This window comes from Chaetodon trifascialis, chromosome 22 (assembly GCF_039877785.1).
Source record: "Chaetodon trifascialis isolate fChaTrf1 chromosome 22, fChaTrf1.hap1, whole genome shotgun sequence".
In the NCBI taxonomy this organism is placed as follows: domain Eukaryota; kingdom Metazoa; phylum Chordata; class Actinopteri; order Chaetodontiformes; family Chaetodontidae; genus Chaetodon; species Chaetodon trifascialis.
In genome coordinates, this window is record NC_092077.1 from 12225104 (window position 1) to 12245784 (window position 20681).

The following is a 20681-nucleotide window of genomic DNA, read 5'->3' on the forward strand; positions in this document are numbered from 1 at the left end:
AGGGACACTGTGTTTTTCTTCTCAGTTTCTGCTGAGTCGTCTTTAGCTCCTTCACCTCTGACCCCGTCAAACGCTTCCTGACACAGAGGGCCGAGAGGGGCGGCGTCCGCTCGGCGCAGAGACAGAAACGCAAACACACGTGCGTCCAGAGACGCACACACATGTTCTGGACATATTCACACGTCAGACTACAAACGCAAAGTCTCATCACGACACATAAAAAAAAACAACAAAGCATGAAATCTTTCCCCCTATGTCCTCATCGCTGTGTTTACACTGCAGCTTTCAGTTTATTTTCACATTCTAATGATAAACTGGTGAGCCAGAGAGACAGATCTAAACTGTGCACAAATGTGACAAACACACAAACAAGGAGACAAATCAAGATGACAAATGGTTCCTTCAGATGTCTGACGGGGGGGGACTGGTGAATTCATCAGGCTGATGTAAACAAGTGAAGATGAGAAATTATCTTGATCCCTGTGATGCTCGGCAAATCAAACTTTGTGAGTCTGACTGAACAGTCTTCACATTTTATTAGTAAGAACGTTTTAAAACGCTGTGGCTACGTGCATGATGACAGCGCATTTGTATACTGTATACACACCAGAGCAGAGTGGGATGACGCGTCTGTGTGTTGTGTGAGCGTCTATCAACTCCTTAAATTTCACGATGACTGTAGAAACCACCGCGACTTACTCAAGAACCAGCGCTTACCCTGGAAAAATGGGCCATGATACGACAACACAAGCGAAGCCGCGGGTCAACATCAGTGTTACGCTTCTGCCTGTGCACTAAATCAAAAAAACGACCAGACTGCAAACTTTTTGTTCTGCTTTGCAAATCCATCACTTGCAAATTACAACACGAGCGGCCACTCCGCTCGTGAAATCAATAAATGCAAGATGTGACGAGTTCCTCCGCGAAGCTGCTAAATGCAGCCTTCATCAGCATCCGTCTGTGTTTCTGTCTGTTTTCAACTCAGCCGATATCAAAAACAACAGCACCCAGCGGCATCAAATGATCCATGTGATCGAAATGAGGCACCAAAGCACATCGGTGGAGCTGCGTTCACTTTTTTTTTAACTGTAGAGTAACATCAGGCTGATCTTACGAAGTCATTATATCACATCAACACTTGTGTCCATATTCTCACGCTTGCTCCCTCCCTGCTGCGAGTCTGCATCACACTATTTAATAAGTTGATGGTTTTTATAATGCCTGGATTTAGGGGGTGCTGCAGTCTTCTCAGGACCCCTACTTGCCACGTCCGTGAAGAATCTCAGGATGTCTCACAAGGAAGCTGCAAATCATTGGCGTGTATTCAGTCCACTACTGCAGCGCTTCCCAATCTTTTCGCTAGTGACACCTTAGCCTGAGGTTCCATCCTCCACGGGGTTGCCAACCCAAGCAGAAGTTTCAGAAACAGGGCGTTTTGGCTGCCTGATTTTGTTAAAAGGCCATTTGTCTTGAAGGCGGCACGGTGGTGCAGCAGGTAGTGTGCGTGCCTCACAGCAAGAATGTCGCCAGTTTGATACCCGGGTTGGGCAGGACCTTTCTGTGTGAAGTTTGCATGTTCTTCCCGTGCATGTGTGGGTTCTCTCCGGGCACTCCGGCTTCCTCCAACAGACCAAAAACATGCTCATTAGGTTAATTGGTGACTCTAAAATTGCCCTTAGGTGAGAGTGTGAGCGTGAATGGTTGTGTGTCTATATGTAGCTCTGCAATTGGCTGGCGACCAGTACAGGGTGTATAGGCTCCCCCCCCCCACCCCCCCGACTTTGTACTTAAACTCGGTTTCAGTTGCGTTTCTCGTTGATGTCTGATCAGGAATATGCACAAGGTGTTTTATTTTGAAAGTCTACCAGATTCTCCACAGTATTCCTGTCGCATCAATGTGTTCTGTGCAGTTTGATGCATCATCTGTCAAAAATAAACAGAGCAGAGCAGAAAGGTGCTTCTGGGCCGCTTCTGAAACGGATACGGAAAGCGGCCGGTGACAATGCACACGCTGACTAGAATGGCAGCGATCAGCTCCATAAGACACACCGCGGGAGGAACGCTAACATTACGTCCGGTGGAATTTAATAGCCTACATGACGCTTTGTCTGGGTGGGAATAACCACATTACAGCACTACTTAAAGCCAAGTTTTAGGGTTGAATTTAGACCCAGTTTTCAGTAGCGTCGAGGTTGGAAATGTGGGAGTCAACATGACCTGATGGTGACTTTTCTACACCGAGTCGAAGCCTTAAGACACCTGAGCGGAAAGATTGCAAGCAGCAGAGGGTGTAAGTGCTAAAAACATTTAAAACATAAGCTCAAGGTTGCAAGAAAAAAGCCTCTGTAGAAAACAAATCAATGTTCCTTTGTCGTTTGATGAGCAGTCTACATAATTTCAATGCATATGTAGAGGAGGGAGAAGAGAAGAGAAGAGAAGAGAAGAGAAGAGAAGAGAAGAGAAGAGAAGAGAAGAGAAGAGAAGAGAAGAGAAAATCCGTGTGCAAACATGGTGACAATTTTTCCATCCGTTCGTCATCCCCCCCTCGGGCCACTGCTCATCTGTCATTCAATATTAACCATCTCTTCGTTATTACTCCTCCGTCTCATCCCTCGCTCATTCTGTGCTCGCCGGGTGAGTCACGCTTCCCCCCTCGCAAACAGACACGCACTGTGACAAAAACACACACACACACACACACACACACACACACACACACACACACACACACACACACACACACACACACACACACACAGCAAGCGCACGATAATGCTGTCACGTAGACATAATGTTAGAGGCAGTGGTCATGCTGTGTGTGTGTGTGTGTGTGTGTGTGTGTGTGTGTGTGTGTGTGTGTGTGTGTGTGTGTGTGTGTAATGACCGTGAGCAGTTTGAAAGCATCGCCCACTCAGGCATCAGACAACAGGCAGATTAGCACACTCTCTCTCCTTTCTCTGAGCATAAAGGTGGAGGATGAGGAACACGACGAAGAGGAGGGCTGAGTGGAAGAGACGAGAAAATCCCTCGTTTTCCAAAAGAAGCGGAGCGAGCTCGGGGAAGAAAACGCATGTGCACGCATGAAAAACAACAAGAGGAAGACGAGAATAAGTATGGATGAAAAGAGAGGGAAGCGACAAAAGATAAAACGAGGGAGAGAATGAGTGAAAAACAGCCAAGAGGGGAGAGGGAAAGGGGGAGAGGGTTGACCCTAATCAGTCACTTTGTGATGCAACATGAGGGTCAGTAGTGGTTTTTAAAGAGAGAGCGAAGAGAAGAAACACTGCAGCTGTCATGTTGATTTAACATACACAGGTTACAGACAGACACGCAGACAGATGGACGGACATATAGGTGGATTTTAGAGGCAGAGTGGGGAAAAAAGCCGCAGAAGAAAAAGGGGAGTGACTGCACTGTAATTCTGTTCATTCCTCACCAACTCGTCCCAAACCCACTCCTTATAAGGAAAGACATGGCTACCACAGGCCTCCACACACACACACACACACACACACACACACACACACACACACACACACACACACAGAAAGTGGAGAAAGTGAGAGGGAAAACTCACAAAATCACAGCCTTGAAGGGAAAGAGGGGAATGTGACCCGCTCTTTCCTTTCACTTTCAAATCTCTCCATTTCTTTCCACTGCAGGAGGAAACGAGTGCATTTCTCCCTCTCTCTGCATTGGAGTTAAAGTTTTATAAGGCTCCTGAGTGTGGGGGGGCTCCTCCTCTCCTCTCTCCCTCGTCCTCCTCACTTTCTCAGCTAAATTCTCCCCACGAATCTTGCTCTTTCTAGTCCACTCATCGCTGCTCCTCTCCCTCCCTCCCTCCCTCCCTCCGTCCATCTGCCTTTTCCTCCCCTGCCATCATTCCCTGTATTTACCTTACGCCCTCTTCCTCTTCATCCCTCTTTCTCACCTATCTCTTCATCCTGACTGAATAAACACACAGGTTTGAGGACCATCTGTTACTGATAAGCGTTCATGTGTGAAGACACACACACAGAAGACACACCCAACAGATAAACGCACACACACACAAATTCAGAGATAATAGTCCTGACGCATGATCTATTTTTGTTTTAATCTTACATTTAAGACATTTTACATCCAGAAAGTGTCTAAGTGTTGCACACATATACATGAACTTGGACACACACACACACACACACACACGTACAGTATGCTGACATGAGCACATGCACAGACACACAGGAGAGGAATAATGAGTCATGGGCTGATGAGCAGAGGATGGTAAGAGGTGCAGACTGCAGGCAGCAGGAGGAGGAGGGCAGAGCAGGCAGAGACAGCGAGATGATCGTCGGTGCATTGTAAAGTACATCATATCAAGTATCAAAGACAGGATGAAAAAAAAAAGGATGACTTTTTAATATTTCCCTGAGCTCGCACGGCGCCTTCTCCAGGACTGTCCTGCGCCATATTCGCACAGCATTTAAAGAAAGAACAGCCAGCATTTAAAGAAAAACTCACACAGGCCGGTTGAGGCTCTGTGTCTCCTGCTCGGTTATTACCTTCCAACGTGTGATGAAAGGATGGGATGTAAAAATCAGCTTTGTGTCTGCTTGGTGGACGTAAAAATATCCCGACTTAGTGAACAAGCTCCTTTAAGGCTGCAGTTTCAAACCTTTGAATTTCTCAACTTAGACGAGCTGGAAAATTAAGATTTATTACAGCTTGGGTGTCATTTTTGTAGTTGTGGCCATCTGTGATAAGAACATCCTCTCCATTGTCTCTCTGCTGGACTGTTGGACTGATTAGCACATCATAAAATACACTTACTATTCATTATATACTATATTATACTACACTATACTCATACTATACCATATTATATTTGATATTCTGTTATACTACTGCACTATACTGCATTATCTCATGCTACATTACTATATTTCACCTAACAGAAATGATGGTGACGACTAGAAAATCACGACTCAGGCTGCATCAAACTGGAAGAATCTGTCAAGCAGGGCGTCACTACCAGTCAGGAGAACGAAGGTGATTTAGGTAACAGCACACACCTTCTCATCAGCTGTAAGTTAAGATGACTGGTTGACCAAACACACAAACGTATGTGTCTAATGACCAGGTCAGCTGACTGACTTCCCCACAGGACAGAGGACAGACATCGCAGAGCTGTAGATCTGCAGCTGAAGAGCGTGACTCCTGAGGAATGCACAAAGTGTTTGCAGGATCCCTGCGAGTGTGAGTGTGTGTGTGTGTGTGTGTGTGTGTGTGTTCGCCTCTTTCTCTTTGACTCGCTCTCCATAAATCCCTTCCCTCCCCTTCCTCTGCCTCCCTTACATCCAAGTTTCTCTTTTCAAGAAGAGAACCCGGCAGTCATCTCATCACGAAACAAAAAAAAAAAATACAATTCAATTCAGATTAAAAGTTAATCTCTGAATTCCATCAAATCCTCTTTGATTCTATGGCTCAGATAAATTCCCTATAGGAAAGGAAATAAGCATTATCACAACATTCCCTATGTCCCCTCTCTCCTTTTTCATCCCTAACTCCTCTCTTTAAGCCGATCCATCGCTTCAATCCTTCCATCCACCTTCCTCTCCTTCGCCCTCTCTCCCCATCACATCAACATCCATCAGTCTTCCCGTTCCTCCACGTTACATCTGCTGTTTTCAGCTCAATTCGTCCGTGTCGTCCATTCATCTCTCCTCCTTTCCTCCCTCCTCCTGGCACTTGTCCCCAGCGCTCCACTTTGATCTATCCTTCATATCCACTTTCCTAATTTCCTCCTTCTTCCTGTCTACGTTTTACACATCTTCACATCTCAATCCATCTTGGTGATCCGTTCCTCTCCATCCACCCCTGCTCCCTCGCCTTCTCTCAGGTCGTTGCTGGTGTACGGATTGTCAGGCAAAGCATTTTTTGCAGCCAGCTGGCACAGAAACTCTTGCTGGCAATATTTTTTTTCTGTACAGTAAATGGAAATTGCGCACAGGAAGCACTTGGCACCGTCCATTTCTAGTCGATTTGAACTAATCTGAACCCAAGAGGAAAAGCTCAACGCCAGGTTGGAGCAATGAAATTAGAAATGCAAGATGCTCGGATTAACTCCAGGTGTAATAATGTTAAAATCAGGTTTTTAACCTTGTTAATGTGTCCATATGGAGTTTTTCATATGCTACGAGATACATCATGAGTGAAACAAGCAGTCAACGCCAAGGCTGAGCATTTCCAGCCTGGACCCGCAGTGGACCAATGACTCACAAACATGGATTCAGACAGCCAGAGTTTCATACATCACAAAGCGGAAGAACCAATCCCATCAGCTGGCAGGAGGGGGCTTTTCGAGGGGTATCAGAGGAGAAGCCACATGCAGAAAAATACTCAGATGCATGGATACTAAATGAAGGCAAAGGTGCAGTTTTCATCTAAGCCATTTTAAGGCATGAAGGGATTTTTTTTTTGTTGAGGTGAGGTGAGTTTTTAGTTTAATCAATGCCTGGAGAGGAACTTCAAACAGCTGAGCAGTGATTATAAACTGATCTGAGCTGCTTTTACTGTATATTTACTGTAAAAAAAAAAAATCTTTCATGTGTTTCATTATTACCTTTTATCTTTAATTCAAAACTGGAGGTAATTCTTTATTCAGTGTGCGTGGATAAATGTCATGGCTGAGCTCATTTAACTTGTTTCAGATGGTTTAAGCATTTCCATGGAAAAGCTCAGACTTCAGCTGGCACCATCCATTTGCACATTAACCTGAAGGCCTGATTTGGTGCCATGTTCATAGAGTGGAAAATACTCTCAAGTGCCAGTCTGTGTCTCCTTCTCTCTGATCTCGCCGACTTTGTCGCTCTCAGCGCAAGAAAGAAAAGGCAGCAGGATGGGGAAGGAGAAGGGAGGAAAGACAACGTCTCCTTCTCCGTCTCATCTCTTTATCTCTCAACCCGCCCTCGACCTGAAGGCGAAGTGCCGCACAGGTGTAACGGGTACTGTGCGCACCTGCCTGTTCGGATTAACCTCCTCATACACACACACACACGCACATGTACACGTACACGCACACACACAAGGGTAGATAAACTTGCTGGAGTTTGAAGCTCTCAGCTGAAGATACACATATGTTATTTTGATAATTTTGGGATTTTTAATAAATCTGTCGTCCACCAATACAATGATATCATCTTACTAAGCTGGAAACTTTTCCTCCCTCTCTTGCAGACAGACAGACAGACAGACAGACAGACAGACACACACACACACACATGCACACACACGCACACACACACACACACACACGCACACACCTCTATTCCCAACCAGCACCTTGAGTATTAGGTTAAATAATTGAGTAGAATGAAAACAGTGCAGCAGTAAAAGTACAACAGCCACCGACTGCTGCACTTTCTCCCACACACACACACACACACACACACACACACACACACACACACACACACACACACACACACACACACACACACACACGACTTCTAACATCACTGCCAAGTACCTTCAATTTCCATAAAACATACAGAAATTGTTGCAAGAAAACAAGAACGTACACGCATTCGATAAAAATAGAAACGGTACTTGCAGCACGCATGCGCAGAAACATATGTGTATGCCTGTGTCCATGAGCACATGCAGCATATACACACGCAAATACAAATGCACAATTATAAACATGCAGGCAAGTGTGAAATTTGTGCCTCCGCACACACTCACACGCACACTTTTGTATACAAAAAGCCTAATTGTCCTGACACACACATAAGTCTGCCGACAAACACGCAAGGACGCAGATTCCCTCCTGGTACGGCACTCTGTCTGACACACAAACACAGCTGGCAACTGCTTCCACTGAAAAACGCGCATGTCCAAATGAAATGAACAATCACGCACGTGCAAAAACACAGCGTGTGCACGGGCACAAACACACGCTCATGCACAGTCTGAAACACACCTGAAACATGTACAAGGCAAACCCAAACCAACACACAAACACTGTCCCCCTCACGCACACACACACACACACCGGCGCTGACGTCACACGGCTCGCCTGGAGTACAGTAGATGATAGATTGGATCTAGCAGCAGCCCCAGAAACGGACAGACAGAGCGGTTATTGTTCAGCTGTTGTGATTCAGCACAGGGACAAAGCACAGAGAACAGACAGCGTGAAGCGCAGCGTTCACAAACTTTATGGTTATTCTCACATTCAGATCATATTACACCAGGCTGATCATTTATAATATAATTAGCTATGTGTCATTTTAGCATTAAAGTCTTTGTAGGAGCGTGGATGAGATTGCGGTAGCAGAATGCAAACAGGTATCCAGAGTTGAAACCTGTGTGAACACTAGCTGCTGCCTGCATGTTACATTTACCGAATGCAAACTGACTACTGTTAGAAGTGCGGAGGGTGCAGGAGGAAAAAGAGACAGAAAAAGACAAAAACTGTGTGTGTTTTTATGCGAGCAAGAAAGAAACTAACTAGAAAAGAAAGACAGAAAGAAAAAATAAAGTAAAGCTTTCCTTTGGCATTCCAGACATTCCTTTATGTTTTTCCTTTTTTCTGTGCTTCTCTTTCTTTCTGCTTGAAACATTGTTCTTACCGGCTGTGATCAAAGAGGTGGAACAAATTGGGCGAACTCACTCACACTCACACTCACACACACACACACACACACACCCAACGGAAACCAAAGCCAGGCGGTGCACTGAAAGTGACAAAGGAGACAGACAACACTGACAACAATATTAGGCTAAGTACAGCAGCATGCATCCATGTTCAGCTCAATAGATTTATAAGCCCAGGGTGTGTCCGCTCTATTGAACTCAGCTCTGAGGCAAAACTGCTCCACAGGCCCAGATGGAGAGCGAGGAGGGAAGGGAAGGACAGGGGGCTCGTGAAAGAGAGGGTGTCCGAAAGTGGGAGTGAAGTGGTGAGACAGAGAAAATGAGGAACCAGTGAGAAAGAGATGGAGAGCGTGGTGACAATGAGTGGAAGGTGTGGTAAGAGCAAATGGCTGCATGTGGGAAGAGAAACAAGACAAAGCGAGTGGCAGCGCAGAGGGAGAGAATAATAATTTAAAGCTCAGCGGGGAAGCCGCGACAAAAAAAACCTCCCATCCAGTCTGACTGAGAAATGAAAAACGTTGTTTTTAATTCCCTTTTCTGCAGACAGAGAGTAATAATGTCCAGGAAAGTATAACCCAAACAGCTGAGAGCGAGCACTCCATCCCGAGAAAGGTTGGAGCCTCTTCCCTCTTGTCACTTTGGTGTATTTTTAGCAAGAAGCATCACACACCCACCAGGTTGGCTAACATGAACACGCAGAATTCCCTTTCCTGATGTCACATAACACAACGTTTCATGTTCAACTGCCTGGACGAGCGGCCAATGTGCAGAATGTTCACACTTAAAGCTGCACCAATACATATCTTTATTTTAACCACGGGTCTAATTTCTATACATGAAAGGTGTCGCTTGTAGGCTACCTGTGGAGACTCTCTTAGCATCTTTCTGCTCAATGTTTCACTTTCCAGGGCGGCACGGTGGAGCAACAGGTAGTGCGCATGCCTCACAGCAAGAAGGTCGCCGGTTCGATCCCCGGGTCGGGCAGGGTGTTTCTGTGTTCTTCCCGTGCATGCGTGGGTTCTCTCCGGGCACTCCGGCTTCCTCCCACAGACCAAAAACATGCTCATTAGGTTAATTGGTGACCCTAAAATTGTCCTTAGGAGCTGGTATGAATGGTATGTCTGTATATGTTGCCCTGTGATCGGCTGCGACCGGTTCTCTTCCATTGACAGCTCCAGCCCCCCGCAACCCCAAAAAGGGATAGTCGGGTATAGACAATGGATGGATGGTTTCACTTTCCCTGCTGACAACTTTGCTGTTTCGGTTCACTCTTAAAACTCTCTTGGTATCATTTTCAAACTGGTGTTTCCAACAAAAAAGCTGATAAATCCACTATAAGCTTCCTGGCCGGCACCAAATGGCAGAAACACAAAGTTAGCAGCCTGCTGGTGAACATTACAGACATATTTAACACCTGAGGAGCCTCACAGAAGTTGGTGGAGACCAAAATAGAGCTGAATAGAGTGAATATTGGGTTTATATTTATGGTTGCAAGGGGGTTAGGGTTAGGAAAAACTCTGCTTTTCAGTGCTGGAACCAGCAAATGTTTAATCAATTACTTAAATGAATAAAAGATCAGTTGGTGTAATAATTGCTGACTATTTCCAGACAAAATATTAATATATTGATCACAACCAGACATTTACCATGAGTGTGACAATGTCTTTCACAGTGTCACTTATTAGATGTTGCTTTCAAAAATCTGTACAAGTACAAACATGAGACTGGGAATGTCTGTCATACTGGTTTTGGATCTACGGTGACACACTGTGAGAATATGATAGGAAAGGACTGATGCAGAGGGAGCGCAGACAGGAGGAGAGGAGGAGATAAAGAGAGAGGCGGGCGGAAGAGAGGTGAAGATAGTGGGCCGTGTTTGAGGGAGGAGGTGAGTAAGTGAGGAAGTGTGGAGGAGAGGAGGAGGGAGGGAGGAAGGAAGGACGGAGGGTGGAGATGAGATGTGCATTCCTCAGCAGGGGCGTGACACAGCGTGCATGTGTGTGCGTCTGTGCTGGGAGGTAAGTTAATTCGATTTCTAACACGAAGATGATGCCAAAGACAGAGGGAGAGAGGAGGGAAAGTAGGAGGGAGGGAGGAAAGCGAGAGCTGACTCACCATGTGATGACAGAAATAGAAGAGGAGAAGGGGAATGAGCAAGAGGAGAGAGGAAAAAAAAGGGAGAAAGGGAGCGAGGGGAGAAGAAGTGAAGAGAAGGAAAGTGACGGGATAATGAGAGCAGGAAATGAAAAGGACGCCTTCGGTTAAAAGGGTGTGATTTGTCTGGAGGAAAGAAAGGGAATGAAAGCGAAAGAGATTAAAAAGAGAGCGTGTGTGTCACATTATTTCCCGACATTAGAGATCAGAAAATATTCATACATGTCTCAACATGTGTGTTCACTGGCTGGAACAGCACACACACACACACACACACACACATATACCCAAAGAGGAAAGTGTGTTTAAGTGTCAACTGACGCTTTTTCTAGTGGTGGCAGGAGGTCAAATACATGACAGATTTATCATCTTATCATCTGTTTCTTTGTTCCCGCACACATGGCATCAATTTGAATAAGTGTGCACACGCAACACACACTTTCACAGTCAGATTTATGGATACACACACACACAGGCCTCCTGTACATGCACACACACACACACACACACACCAAACTAGCTGTAAATTGTCTTAAAGAGTGATTTAATATCTGCTGATGCAATTTCACAGCCTGACCTCACTCAAACACACACATACACACACACATGCGTAGAAATAAGAGCGGACCGGATAACCAAAATGTAAATTCTCTTAAATTGAGAATAAATGTGAGCACTTCCTGCACCGGTTTGGAGATGACAGCGTGTGAAATGAGTCACAGCGAGGCAGCAAGTGACTGCGAGCATGCGATGAGTGCAAGTCATCTCTTGTATAATACTCCGGCCTGCCGCCAGACTAGCTGTGCCTCCGTCTCATCCAGATGGCTTCTGAACCAACAGACAGCTGGGAGTCCCCCTACCAGGCAGCCCGCTTCATCTGCTTACCCGTCTTCAAGGCCGTTTTCACAGCAGCGAGACAAATCCACCAGAGCGGGACACAAATTTATCAGGGTGTGCTCCCATTTGTGCCAGCCCACACAGAACTGAGCAGAACAACTGTATCACAGCTGGTAGATGACAATCCAGAGGAAAAAGCAACAGGGTTTGTCTAAAGGTGGTTTTCTGATTTGGATTTCATGACTTTCCTTAGCTAGCGACAATGAAAGGAACTCAGCCGTGGTCGGGACATTTGTTGTCGATGTATTGATCCTCCGTGTCTGAGCAACAAGACAGTCCAGTTATAGAAAGACACACAGTCGCACACACCGATGCATTTTTCCTACCTGGGTTTCCTCCTGCACCACTCGGTACTGTTCCTTCCACACGGCCATCTTCGCAGCCTCGTCCTTCCTCAGCGCCCGCTCTTTCTTCAGCTCTGGACTCCAGAAGGTCTTAATGGAGTTCATGGAGGAGCTCAGCTTGGACTCTTTCGCCTCCAGCTAAAAGAAAATCAACATCAACTGCTGGGACTCTCAGAAAAGTTTACTTGTATTGATTTGGACTTTGGAAATCCTCTATCACTGATCAGTTTCCTCCTGATATTACTGATTCAATTTACTGGCATTTAGTTTGTCCTCATAGTCAAAATCTAAAGTGTAAAATGAAAGGATTGCTTACGTCTCTGCGCAGTAGCTCGTTCTCTCTCAGCACTTCTCTTAACTGCGTCTGCAGGTCGGACATCGCACCATCTCTCACCTGATAACACACACAGTATAAGTTTAAGACATCAGACACCAGCAACAAGCATATTTATGATTTATACCAACAGAATATTTAATAACAGGTCATTCTCTCAAGATTAGTTTGGATACTAAATTCCTTCATATAGCACTAACTTCACTATTAATGAGAAAAAGCTCCCATAAAAACATTAACGTTGTCCAAATAAATAAAACAAACAGTGCATGAAGGTGACATACAGGAGCAGAGCTTTAGAGAGTGGTTAAGCATGAAGTATAAGTGGAGGAGGGAGGTATGGGTGAGGAAGGAGGGAAATAAGTTGGAGTTTTCAGGTTATGACTCATGGTGCAGAGGGGGTGGGAGGGCAAACCTTAGTCTATTTAAGCTCCCTGTATGAATACCCACACAGCTCTCACTTTATTGAGCTGAAGCATCTCTTCAGAAGAAAATCTTAACCTTTGAATCTGCACTGAGCCTCAACACCAAGAGCCACCCGCCTCCCCTCGTGCATCGAAGGGCACCATTCATTCACTTTGACTGCAAAGTGCAAAGGTGACAGAAGACAAACAGAACAAACTTCGACACGTGCTGACTGTGCAACATCAATACTTCCGATGTGCGATAATGTTAAATTATCGTACTCATCATATTGTTTACTCATTTATCACTCCTGGCTTGTTCTTGCTGATGCTTCTGCGACGCCTCACCTGTCTCATGGAGTGCGGCACAGTAGCCGCCTGTGAAGGCTGGTTTTGCATCTCCCCTCCAAATGCTATGGCATCGCTGGGCAGGACCGCTCCCCCTCCTCCTCCAGTGTTTATATTAGGACTGCTCCCCATGACGACCGCCCTGACCCCATAGGGGACCCTGGCCCCGGCTCTGCCAAGGGTCATGGTGTTTTTGGGCAGTGACGGGTTCAGCCCGCTGCCCAGGCTCCCAATGCCGACAGGGTCTTCAGCTGTGTCAGCGAAGTACATCGGACCACCCGTAGCGTAGGCAGCGTTTAGAGACTGAATGTTCTCCATGGACAAGGTTTTACCGGACCCTGTGAGTCCGCCGGCGGAGCTGCTGCTGCTGTTTCGCCGGTGTCCAAGGCGCGGGGAGCGAGGGAGACGCGGGGAGCGGCCGGGGCTCCCAGACACTGACCCGTTACCATTGGATCCAACCACATCCAGCTTTGAGATGGAACGGGAGCTACCGTACATGGTGAGAGACTATGGTGTGTGTACTGCAGAGACGAAAGGGTGTGTGGTTCAGATGAATAAATCAAGCGAATCAAAAATGCATGCTCAAAATAACGCAGAAACTCAGATCAGTGAAAGCAGCAAACGAAAGACGGACGTCCCAACGAAAAAAAAATCTTAATATAGCAGCTGAAACTCCCGTCAGTCTTCTACTGTAGTCCTTTGTGACTTGAAATATCCTGCTGCAGTGACATAGCTGTGACCAAGGCCTTTCCAGCACCCTCGCTGCAATCAATGGGCTTTGTTAGAAAGCAGTGATCAATAGGGCATCCCTTTAGATAAAGGGATTAATCCACACGGCGAGGGATGATGGGATCACCTAGAAAGAAAGGGAGAAAGAGATGAGGACTTAGTGATCAGTGGAGCAAAAATAAACTGCATTTAAGATGAGAATACACTGGACCTTTTTACCGGGTTGATTAACCTAGTTTTGAGCAGCAGATTGGCCGCATCCCTTCATGCACTGCTGTCAGACCAAAAGAGTAGCCAAGCGATCCAGTAGGTGCTCAACAGAAAATCATCTGAAGTAATCAATTAATCATATCATCCTCTGGACGCTGTACAATCTCATGGTGATCCATCCAATATTTGTCGAGGCTGACGCTCCCTTCCCTGGAGTCACATCGCTCATCATCACGATTTACGATTTACAACTGAGCAGCATTAAAAAACAGACATAAAACAAAAATGAAAGCTGGTGGAAAGTGATGGTCGTGTATTTTGCTGCTTTCCATCCCTCCCATCCTGTGCAGTAGCTCATCAAAGATGCCCGAAACTCCTCTTTCTGTCGCTTCACTGACACACACACAGTAAGTGAAGGATGTGCACGGCCGACACACTCAGTCCACGCAGCCAGAAAGCTGTTGCTTAATCCACCAGCTCCACCGCAGGCGCAAGCACCACGCGATGTGTCGGTTCATGTGATAACACAGGCTGCTTTGTCCACCTACTACACCTTAAGATCACACTGTGTCTAACCCCTCTGGTCATCACATCAAAGTTACAGCCGCAATAAACTGGGTGACAGCGCATAGCATTCAGTCAGCTGATTTAATATTCATACGGGCGAATAATTCGCTTTCCTGCTGGATGAATCACATGTACTAAAATAGAATAATCCCCCTTTTTTTTAATTCAGTCAGTTAAATCTTGTTATTAATCCTCTTCATTCTGCAATAATAATGTGGGAAGAAAACATAAAAACTGAAAAATGCTCATCTGCCCCATTCCTGTTAATCATAGAGGAGTCGCACTGGATAGACATTTTATGGGCTCCATTAATAATTGGATGGATATGCCAAACATATAAACTGCTACGTTTCAAATACAGCCGAAACACCATGAAATAGTGTTTTGTCATGCTTTCACAGCTTGGTAATAGTGTGTGTATGTTGAATGAAAGAAATAACTTCAATAGTAAAACTGATTAACTCAATCGGGTCAAAGAAACCTTGTAATTAACAGTGTAAAAATAACAAAAGATGTCAGTCTCATCATGCTCTTCTGTGAACTCAATTTAAAGGTGTAATCATTGTCCTGTCTCAGAGGCTCCTCTGATTCCCCAGGCCCCCTGAACTACCCACCATTAGAAGAATTCGTCTGCGTGATCAACTAAATACTAAAATACATCCAACTTCAGGTGTTTCCTCTGGAGTCAGATACTGCATCTGATGAAGACAGATGGCCAGCTGGTCAACAGTCATCATTCGGCCATGTGGGTATCCGTGGAGACTGCCGTGCCATCCTCAGGTCAGTTGACACAAGACCCATTGGACACACACACATCGGCCATCTGATCCACACTCTCCTCTTATTACACTGGCCTGAAGTGAACCAAACTGCTTCATAAATCAGCACACACAAGAAGGAAAACTACTATATTTTTTCTCGGGTCTTTAACACGTGATTATTCTTCGAGTGCAGAAATATTGACCGTCGGGTATTTATTGTACATGCTGTGGCTCTGACTTTAAAACTGCTTACTGCTGTCTGTCTGTAATGTTAGTGATGATGGAATTTAAGCTGTTGGGGCTTTAAATCAGTACTTTGCTTGTAAAGTATGGCAGGGATGCCACACATCTCTTGTTGAGTAGTTGAAATATCTTCCCCTCTACGTGCAGCTCAGGATGAGAACTGGTTCCAAATTTTCTGATCCATAGGACTCTGAGCTTATCGGTTCCTTTTATTGATGCCGGCGTGTTTTTCTGACAGTTGATGTTTCTACGCTGCTGGAGTCATGGCGGAGAGGAAGAAACAATCCAAAGCGTGGCTTCCTTTCATGAAGAGAGATGACGACAGCGCTCGTTGTAATGTCTTTTAAATGATATGTCAGGATGGAAACGAAGCAATATGCGTTCTTCTACGCAACATGGGCTTTAACTCCAGAAACTCCTGTGCTACAGTAACATTAGTAGTATTAGTATTATTAGGTATCAGTGAAATCTCACCAATTCCCAATCTTATCTGGCCTCTTGCAAGCTGCCCACTACAAAAGTTAACATTCGATTTCACGTCTGATTAACTGTGCTGCCCATTGGTCGACCCAGACTCTGGGTCCAGACTCAGGCCTCCAGCAGCCCTGCAGTGCTCTATCTTAGGCACAGATCTCTGGCCGGGGAGACGTTACTGACAACCAGTCATTTACAGCCACACACACTAAAAAGAAGACATCTGCTCCGTCTCCCCTCCAGCCAAAAACACACACCTGGACAGAAACGGGCCAGGACCCTGCCTTGAGCACAGACACACACCCACACACTGATATACAGTATGCTCTTACACAAACACACGTGCACAGAGCAAAAGCTGTGTGCACGTGTGCGCTGCAGATCGACGCTGAGATATCAATCCACACACAAACGAGTCAGACGGGCTCAGACAGAGGCGACACACTCACAAACGAGCAGGCGTGCAGCTCAGTGGCCGTGGGCGATCGTGTCACCTACAGCACACACACATACCTAGTGCTTCACTTGAGGCCAATATGAGACTGCAGAGATTGTGTGTGTGTGTGTTCAGGGCTTCCCTCCTCCTCCCCTCTGGACCTGCTGACCTGTAGATAATGTATATGCTCACGTCCCAATTCTCCTTTTGATGCAAAAAAAAAAGTTGAGCACGCTTTGCATCTTTTTCAGCTGTTATCTACACGTTTATTGAACACATTGGCTCTTTTTCAGCCGTGGCCTGCCTCTGCTCGCACGTCTTGAGTGCACTGAGGGTTAAGAGCATTGCTCAGAGGCATCTGTGCTTGCTTGTAGAATCAATCACATCCCCCACTCATATTTTCAAGCTCTTCTCTGTGACCAGAAGGCTGCCACTGTCACACTGTAGGGTATCAACAACCAAAGCACCACAATTTAGGTATAACTCTATTTTTCCCTGGGTAACAGCATACACAAAGGCTTCCACTTCTGCTTATCTTGGTTAGGGTTGCATGGAGTTGGAACCTCTCCCAGCATGCATTGGGCAAGGGGAGGTACTGTACACCCAGGACAGATCATCAGTCTATCACATGAGTAAACACACTTGTTTTTATTTTCATTGGGTTGAGGACCTCATGGAAACCACAACACACAGCGGGTTGTGTTTTCCACAGTTCAAGTCTAAGGGTCACATGAATAAACCACCAGTGTGTCTCGCAGGTCGGCGATTTATTTCTGCGACTCTGGGAGGGCTGAGGGTGAGGGACAGCAAGCAGCACTGAGAGTCAGATGAAAATAATAACCTCTGGCTTATAATTTCACATGAGCCTCCCACTGTCTGCGGCAAACGATTTAATGAATCCACTCTCTCAACTGAATTTCTTTTGAAATGAAGAAACAATAAATGCAGAAATACCACTGGAAACAAGCACACAAACACACCTCTGACGCAGTTGGCATCATGAGGGCAGGAAAACACGAGCATATGACTGTCCAAGACCCATCTGTCAGCAGGCTCACCGCCCCTCCTGCCCCTTCACACCAATGTGAAAACGCAATGTGGTGCAGCCTCACGAAACATCTGTTAAAGACTGAGTTCATGAAAGTTCATTCTTCACCTTGGAAACAGTAGTCTTCATCAGCAGACGGAGTTTGCTGCAAGTGAAAGCCCTGAGTAAGAGCTGAGTAAGTGGAAATTACGTTTTGGGGCATTTTTTGCCAAATTCAAGCTTGTGTTTGCTTTGCAGTGTTATCTGATGTGTCACTGTGAATATGATGCCCTAGTAAAATATGTTACAGCAGTTGTGGTCACATCCACTGCTGCAACTCACCTTTATTTTCATTATAATTAACCTACAGGTTATTTTCTCTATTAATCGTTCTCCAGAGTCCAAGGTGTTTTGTCAAACCTGCCTCTATATTACCAAAATTTGCCAAAAATGTCAATTGTATATTGCCAGAATCTGACTGGGGCATCTATAACTGCAATTACAGTTTAGCTGCCTTTTATCACATGCTGTACTGTAAATATCCAACCTCAAATTGCTCTACCACAACCACAATAACGCTGGAAAAGATCCTGAAACAGGTCCCGGAGTGAACCTGAGAACCGAAATAACCTCGCCCCCTTTCTGTCCACAAAACACTGTACAGGAAACAGCAGTAAACACAACGCCCTGCGTTTCATCCTCTGTCTCCCTGCACTGTTCCTAACAGCCAGTCTGCACGTCTCATCTTTCCTCCACACACTCAGTGTTGTCTTAGACCTCATAAAATCCTAGAATATCACAGTAGGCTACCAACAAAGTCTCGGTGGTTGAATGCCAAGTACTGTACTTGTACTTGTGCAGAAAACCAGTCTGTGCCAGCACAGCAGAGACTTCACATTTGTTGTAATTTTCCCAACATAGCTGCAGATAAAGAGGCAACTCACTACTCTCTGATTAAGCTGAATTAAGGGCACCTTCCTTGCAGCTCTGTTTGTAGTCCCTGAGGAAAATACCTGATTATTTAGCTGCTAAGTGCTCCACTTTGTTCACCACCTTGTTGCTCACATTGTCATTGTGCTGTTTGGTGACATTTAGCTTACAGTGGGGCTAGCTGCTGCTGCTGCTGCTGCTGCTGCACCTGGCTGTAATGCTGCAAGTGAAACAAAACAGAAAAGCTTGATTGTCTATGGGTTCATCGCTACAAGCAAACACCTTCCACATACAGGCAGTCATGTGCCAACATGAAAATACTGATTACAGTGGCTTTAAATTAGCATCACCTTCAATGGAACAAAAAGTTCATGATAGAGAAGGCAGACGTGATGGGGAAGTTTTTAGTTATTTAATGTATGAGAGAGGAGGATGTCTGATTAAAATATTTACACCTGTTTACTCCCCATTTTCCCAGCAGCCCTCCTTTCCCTCTGTGTCTCTGTGATGCTTTCACTTCCTCTCGCTGCCTCTTTCTCCATCAGCATTCCTGAAGGTGTTCACCATGTTCTATTTATGTGACAACCCCACATCCATCTGTCACACTGCACAATGTAAAACACACACACACACACACACACACACACACACACACACACACACACACACACACACACACACACACACACACACACACACACACACTCACATACCCCACTCACCCTATACTTAGCCGGCTGGTGTTTCAGCGTGGGAGCCGAATTTGACAAAGTTCGTCTCTCGCCTTGGGATCGGGGCTCATGAAAACACATTATACTCATCCTGAATATTATTATTCTCCATTACTCTCTGTTCCTGTCAGGCTGGTTGTGATATGATGTGGCTGGAAAGGACTCGCTGGTGCTGTCTGGGGTTACACATCTCACTGAGAGTCAACTCGACAGCCCCGCTGAAGGGGAGGGCCGCGCTCGTTCCCCACCTACTCTGTCTGTCTCTGAGTGTGAGCAATAAGACACATTTATCAAGGTGCTTAATCCTTACAGCGGAGACGTAACAGAGACAAGGACTTGTCCTCCGTCTGTCATGTATTTCATTAAAGAAAAAATGTGAGATCTAAGTTTTATATGAGATGTGATTACCGTGATGTAACCGTTAATCAAGTTCATCTCATTTGTGTGAAATCCTTAACACCTCCAGCAGTAGTTACCATGTTAAATTAGCAATAATTTAATATATTTATAGCATAAATTGGGAAATATTCAGAAGAAAAGTGACACACATGAAGTTGCAAAGAAAGTGACTGCAAGCGCATTACTTCCTGCTTTAAGTGTGTTGTTTGCACCCTTAATAAATATGTGTAGCACCCTATGAAATGCAAATAAAAGGCTTCACTTCCCGATCTTGAATGACGTGTGCATGCTCAGCAAACATATTTTCCATCATGTCAATTAATTTGTACAATCACTCCTCAGACGGTGTGTGTTCACCTGTTTCCACCTCTCCAAACCAACTTTAGAGACCTCTGGAGCTGTCTTTAAAAAAGCTGTACAAAATGTGATAAACAGCTTTTATTCTTAAGTTTGAAAGTATGATTTTAACTGTCACATCCAACCCTAACCCTAACCCAGTGCAGTTTCTCACCACTTCATGATGTATTTGGGCTTACTAGGATTCATGTAGCTCTGCTGTGCATAGCTCATGCAGTGCTGCCGTTTGGTTTTAAGTAACGGATCATTAGTGGTTTGGCTTGGTTCCACATACAGTACAGACACAGGACATTGTCTCCATGCTGGGGCATGATATTGATGACATCACAATGGCAGGTTTGTGCTGATTTATGCCTTTTTAACTGAATTGCGATACATTTTCTACAGGATTTATGTGGAAATTTATCGAGAGACAAAAATAAAGCCACAAAAAATCAATTTATCGTGGTTCAGATAGTTTTTTAAGACGCCGTGTAACACCTTTCTTGCAAAGATAAAAATCAATTAATCCTGCTCACAGTATACTGGAATAGCCAAAACTGCAAAGGAGCTTTTTTTTTCAATTAACTGAGTAGCCCAATTACATTTGGGAGAAAATATTAGGCAGAAGATGTCTGGGCAAGATACAGATTTTGGCTCACTGCAGTGACTGTGCTACTTGTAACTTAACTCTGTGCTACCAGTCCTATCAGCGAT

At 45.2% G+C, this 20681-nt stretch overlaps 1 protein-coding gene across 7 annotated transcripts in view; it reads right to left on the reverse strand.

Moving 5' to 3' along the window:
• Window positions 1-20681, reverse strand: part of LOC139350863 (ELKS/Rab6-interacting/CAST family member 1-like) — a 115446-nt gene that overhangs the window by 92654 nt on the left and 2111 nt on the right. For all 7 annotated transcript variants that reach the window (XR_011603549.1, XR_011603548.1, XR_011603547.1 and 4 more), the window contains exons 2-4: window positions 13122-13977; window positions 12352-12429; window positions 12018-12173 (exon numbers count right to left, since the gene is read on the reverse strand). Coding sequence is in view for 4 of the 7 variants with exons in the window: in XM_070992507.1 (XP_070848608.1) it covers window positions 12018-12173; window positions 12352-12429; window positions 13122-13619 (732 nt within the window). In the remaining 3 variants the exon portion in view is untranslated. The remainder of the gene's footprint in view (window positions 1-12017; window positions 12174-12351; window positions 12430-13121; window positions 13978-20681) is intronic.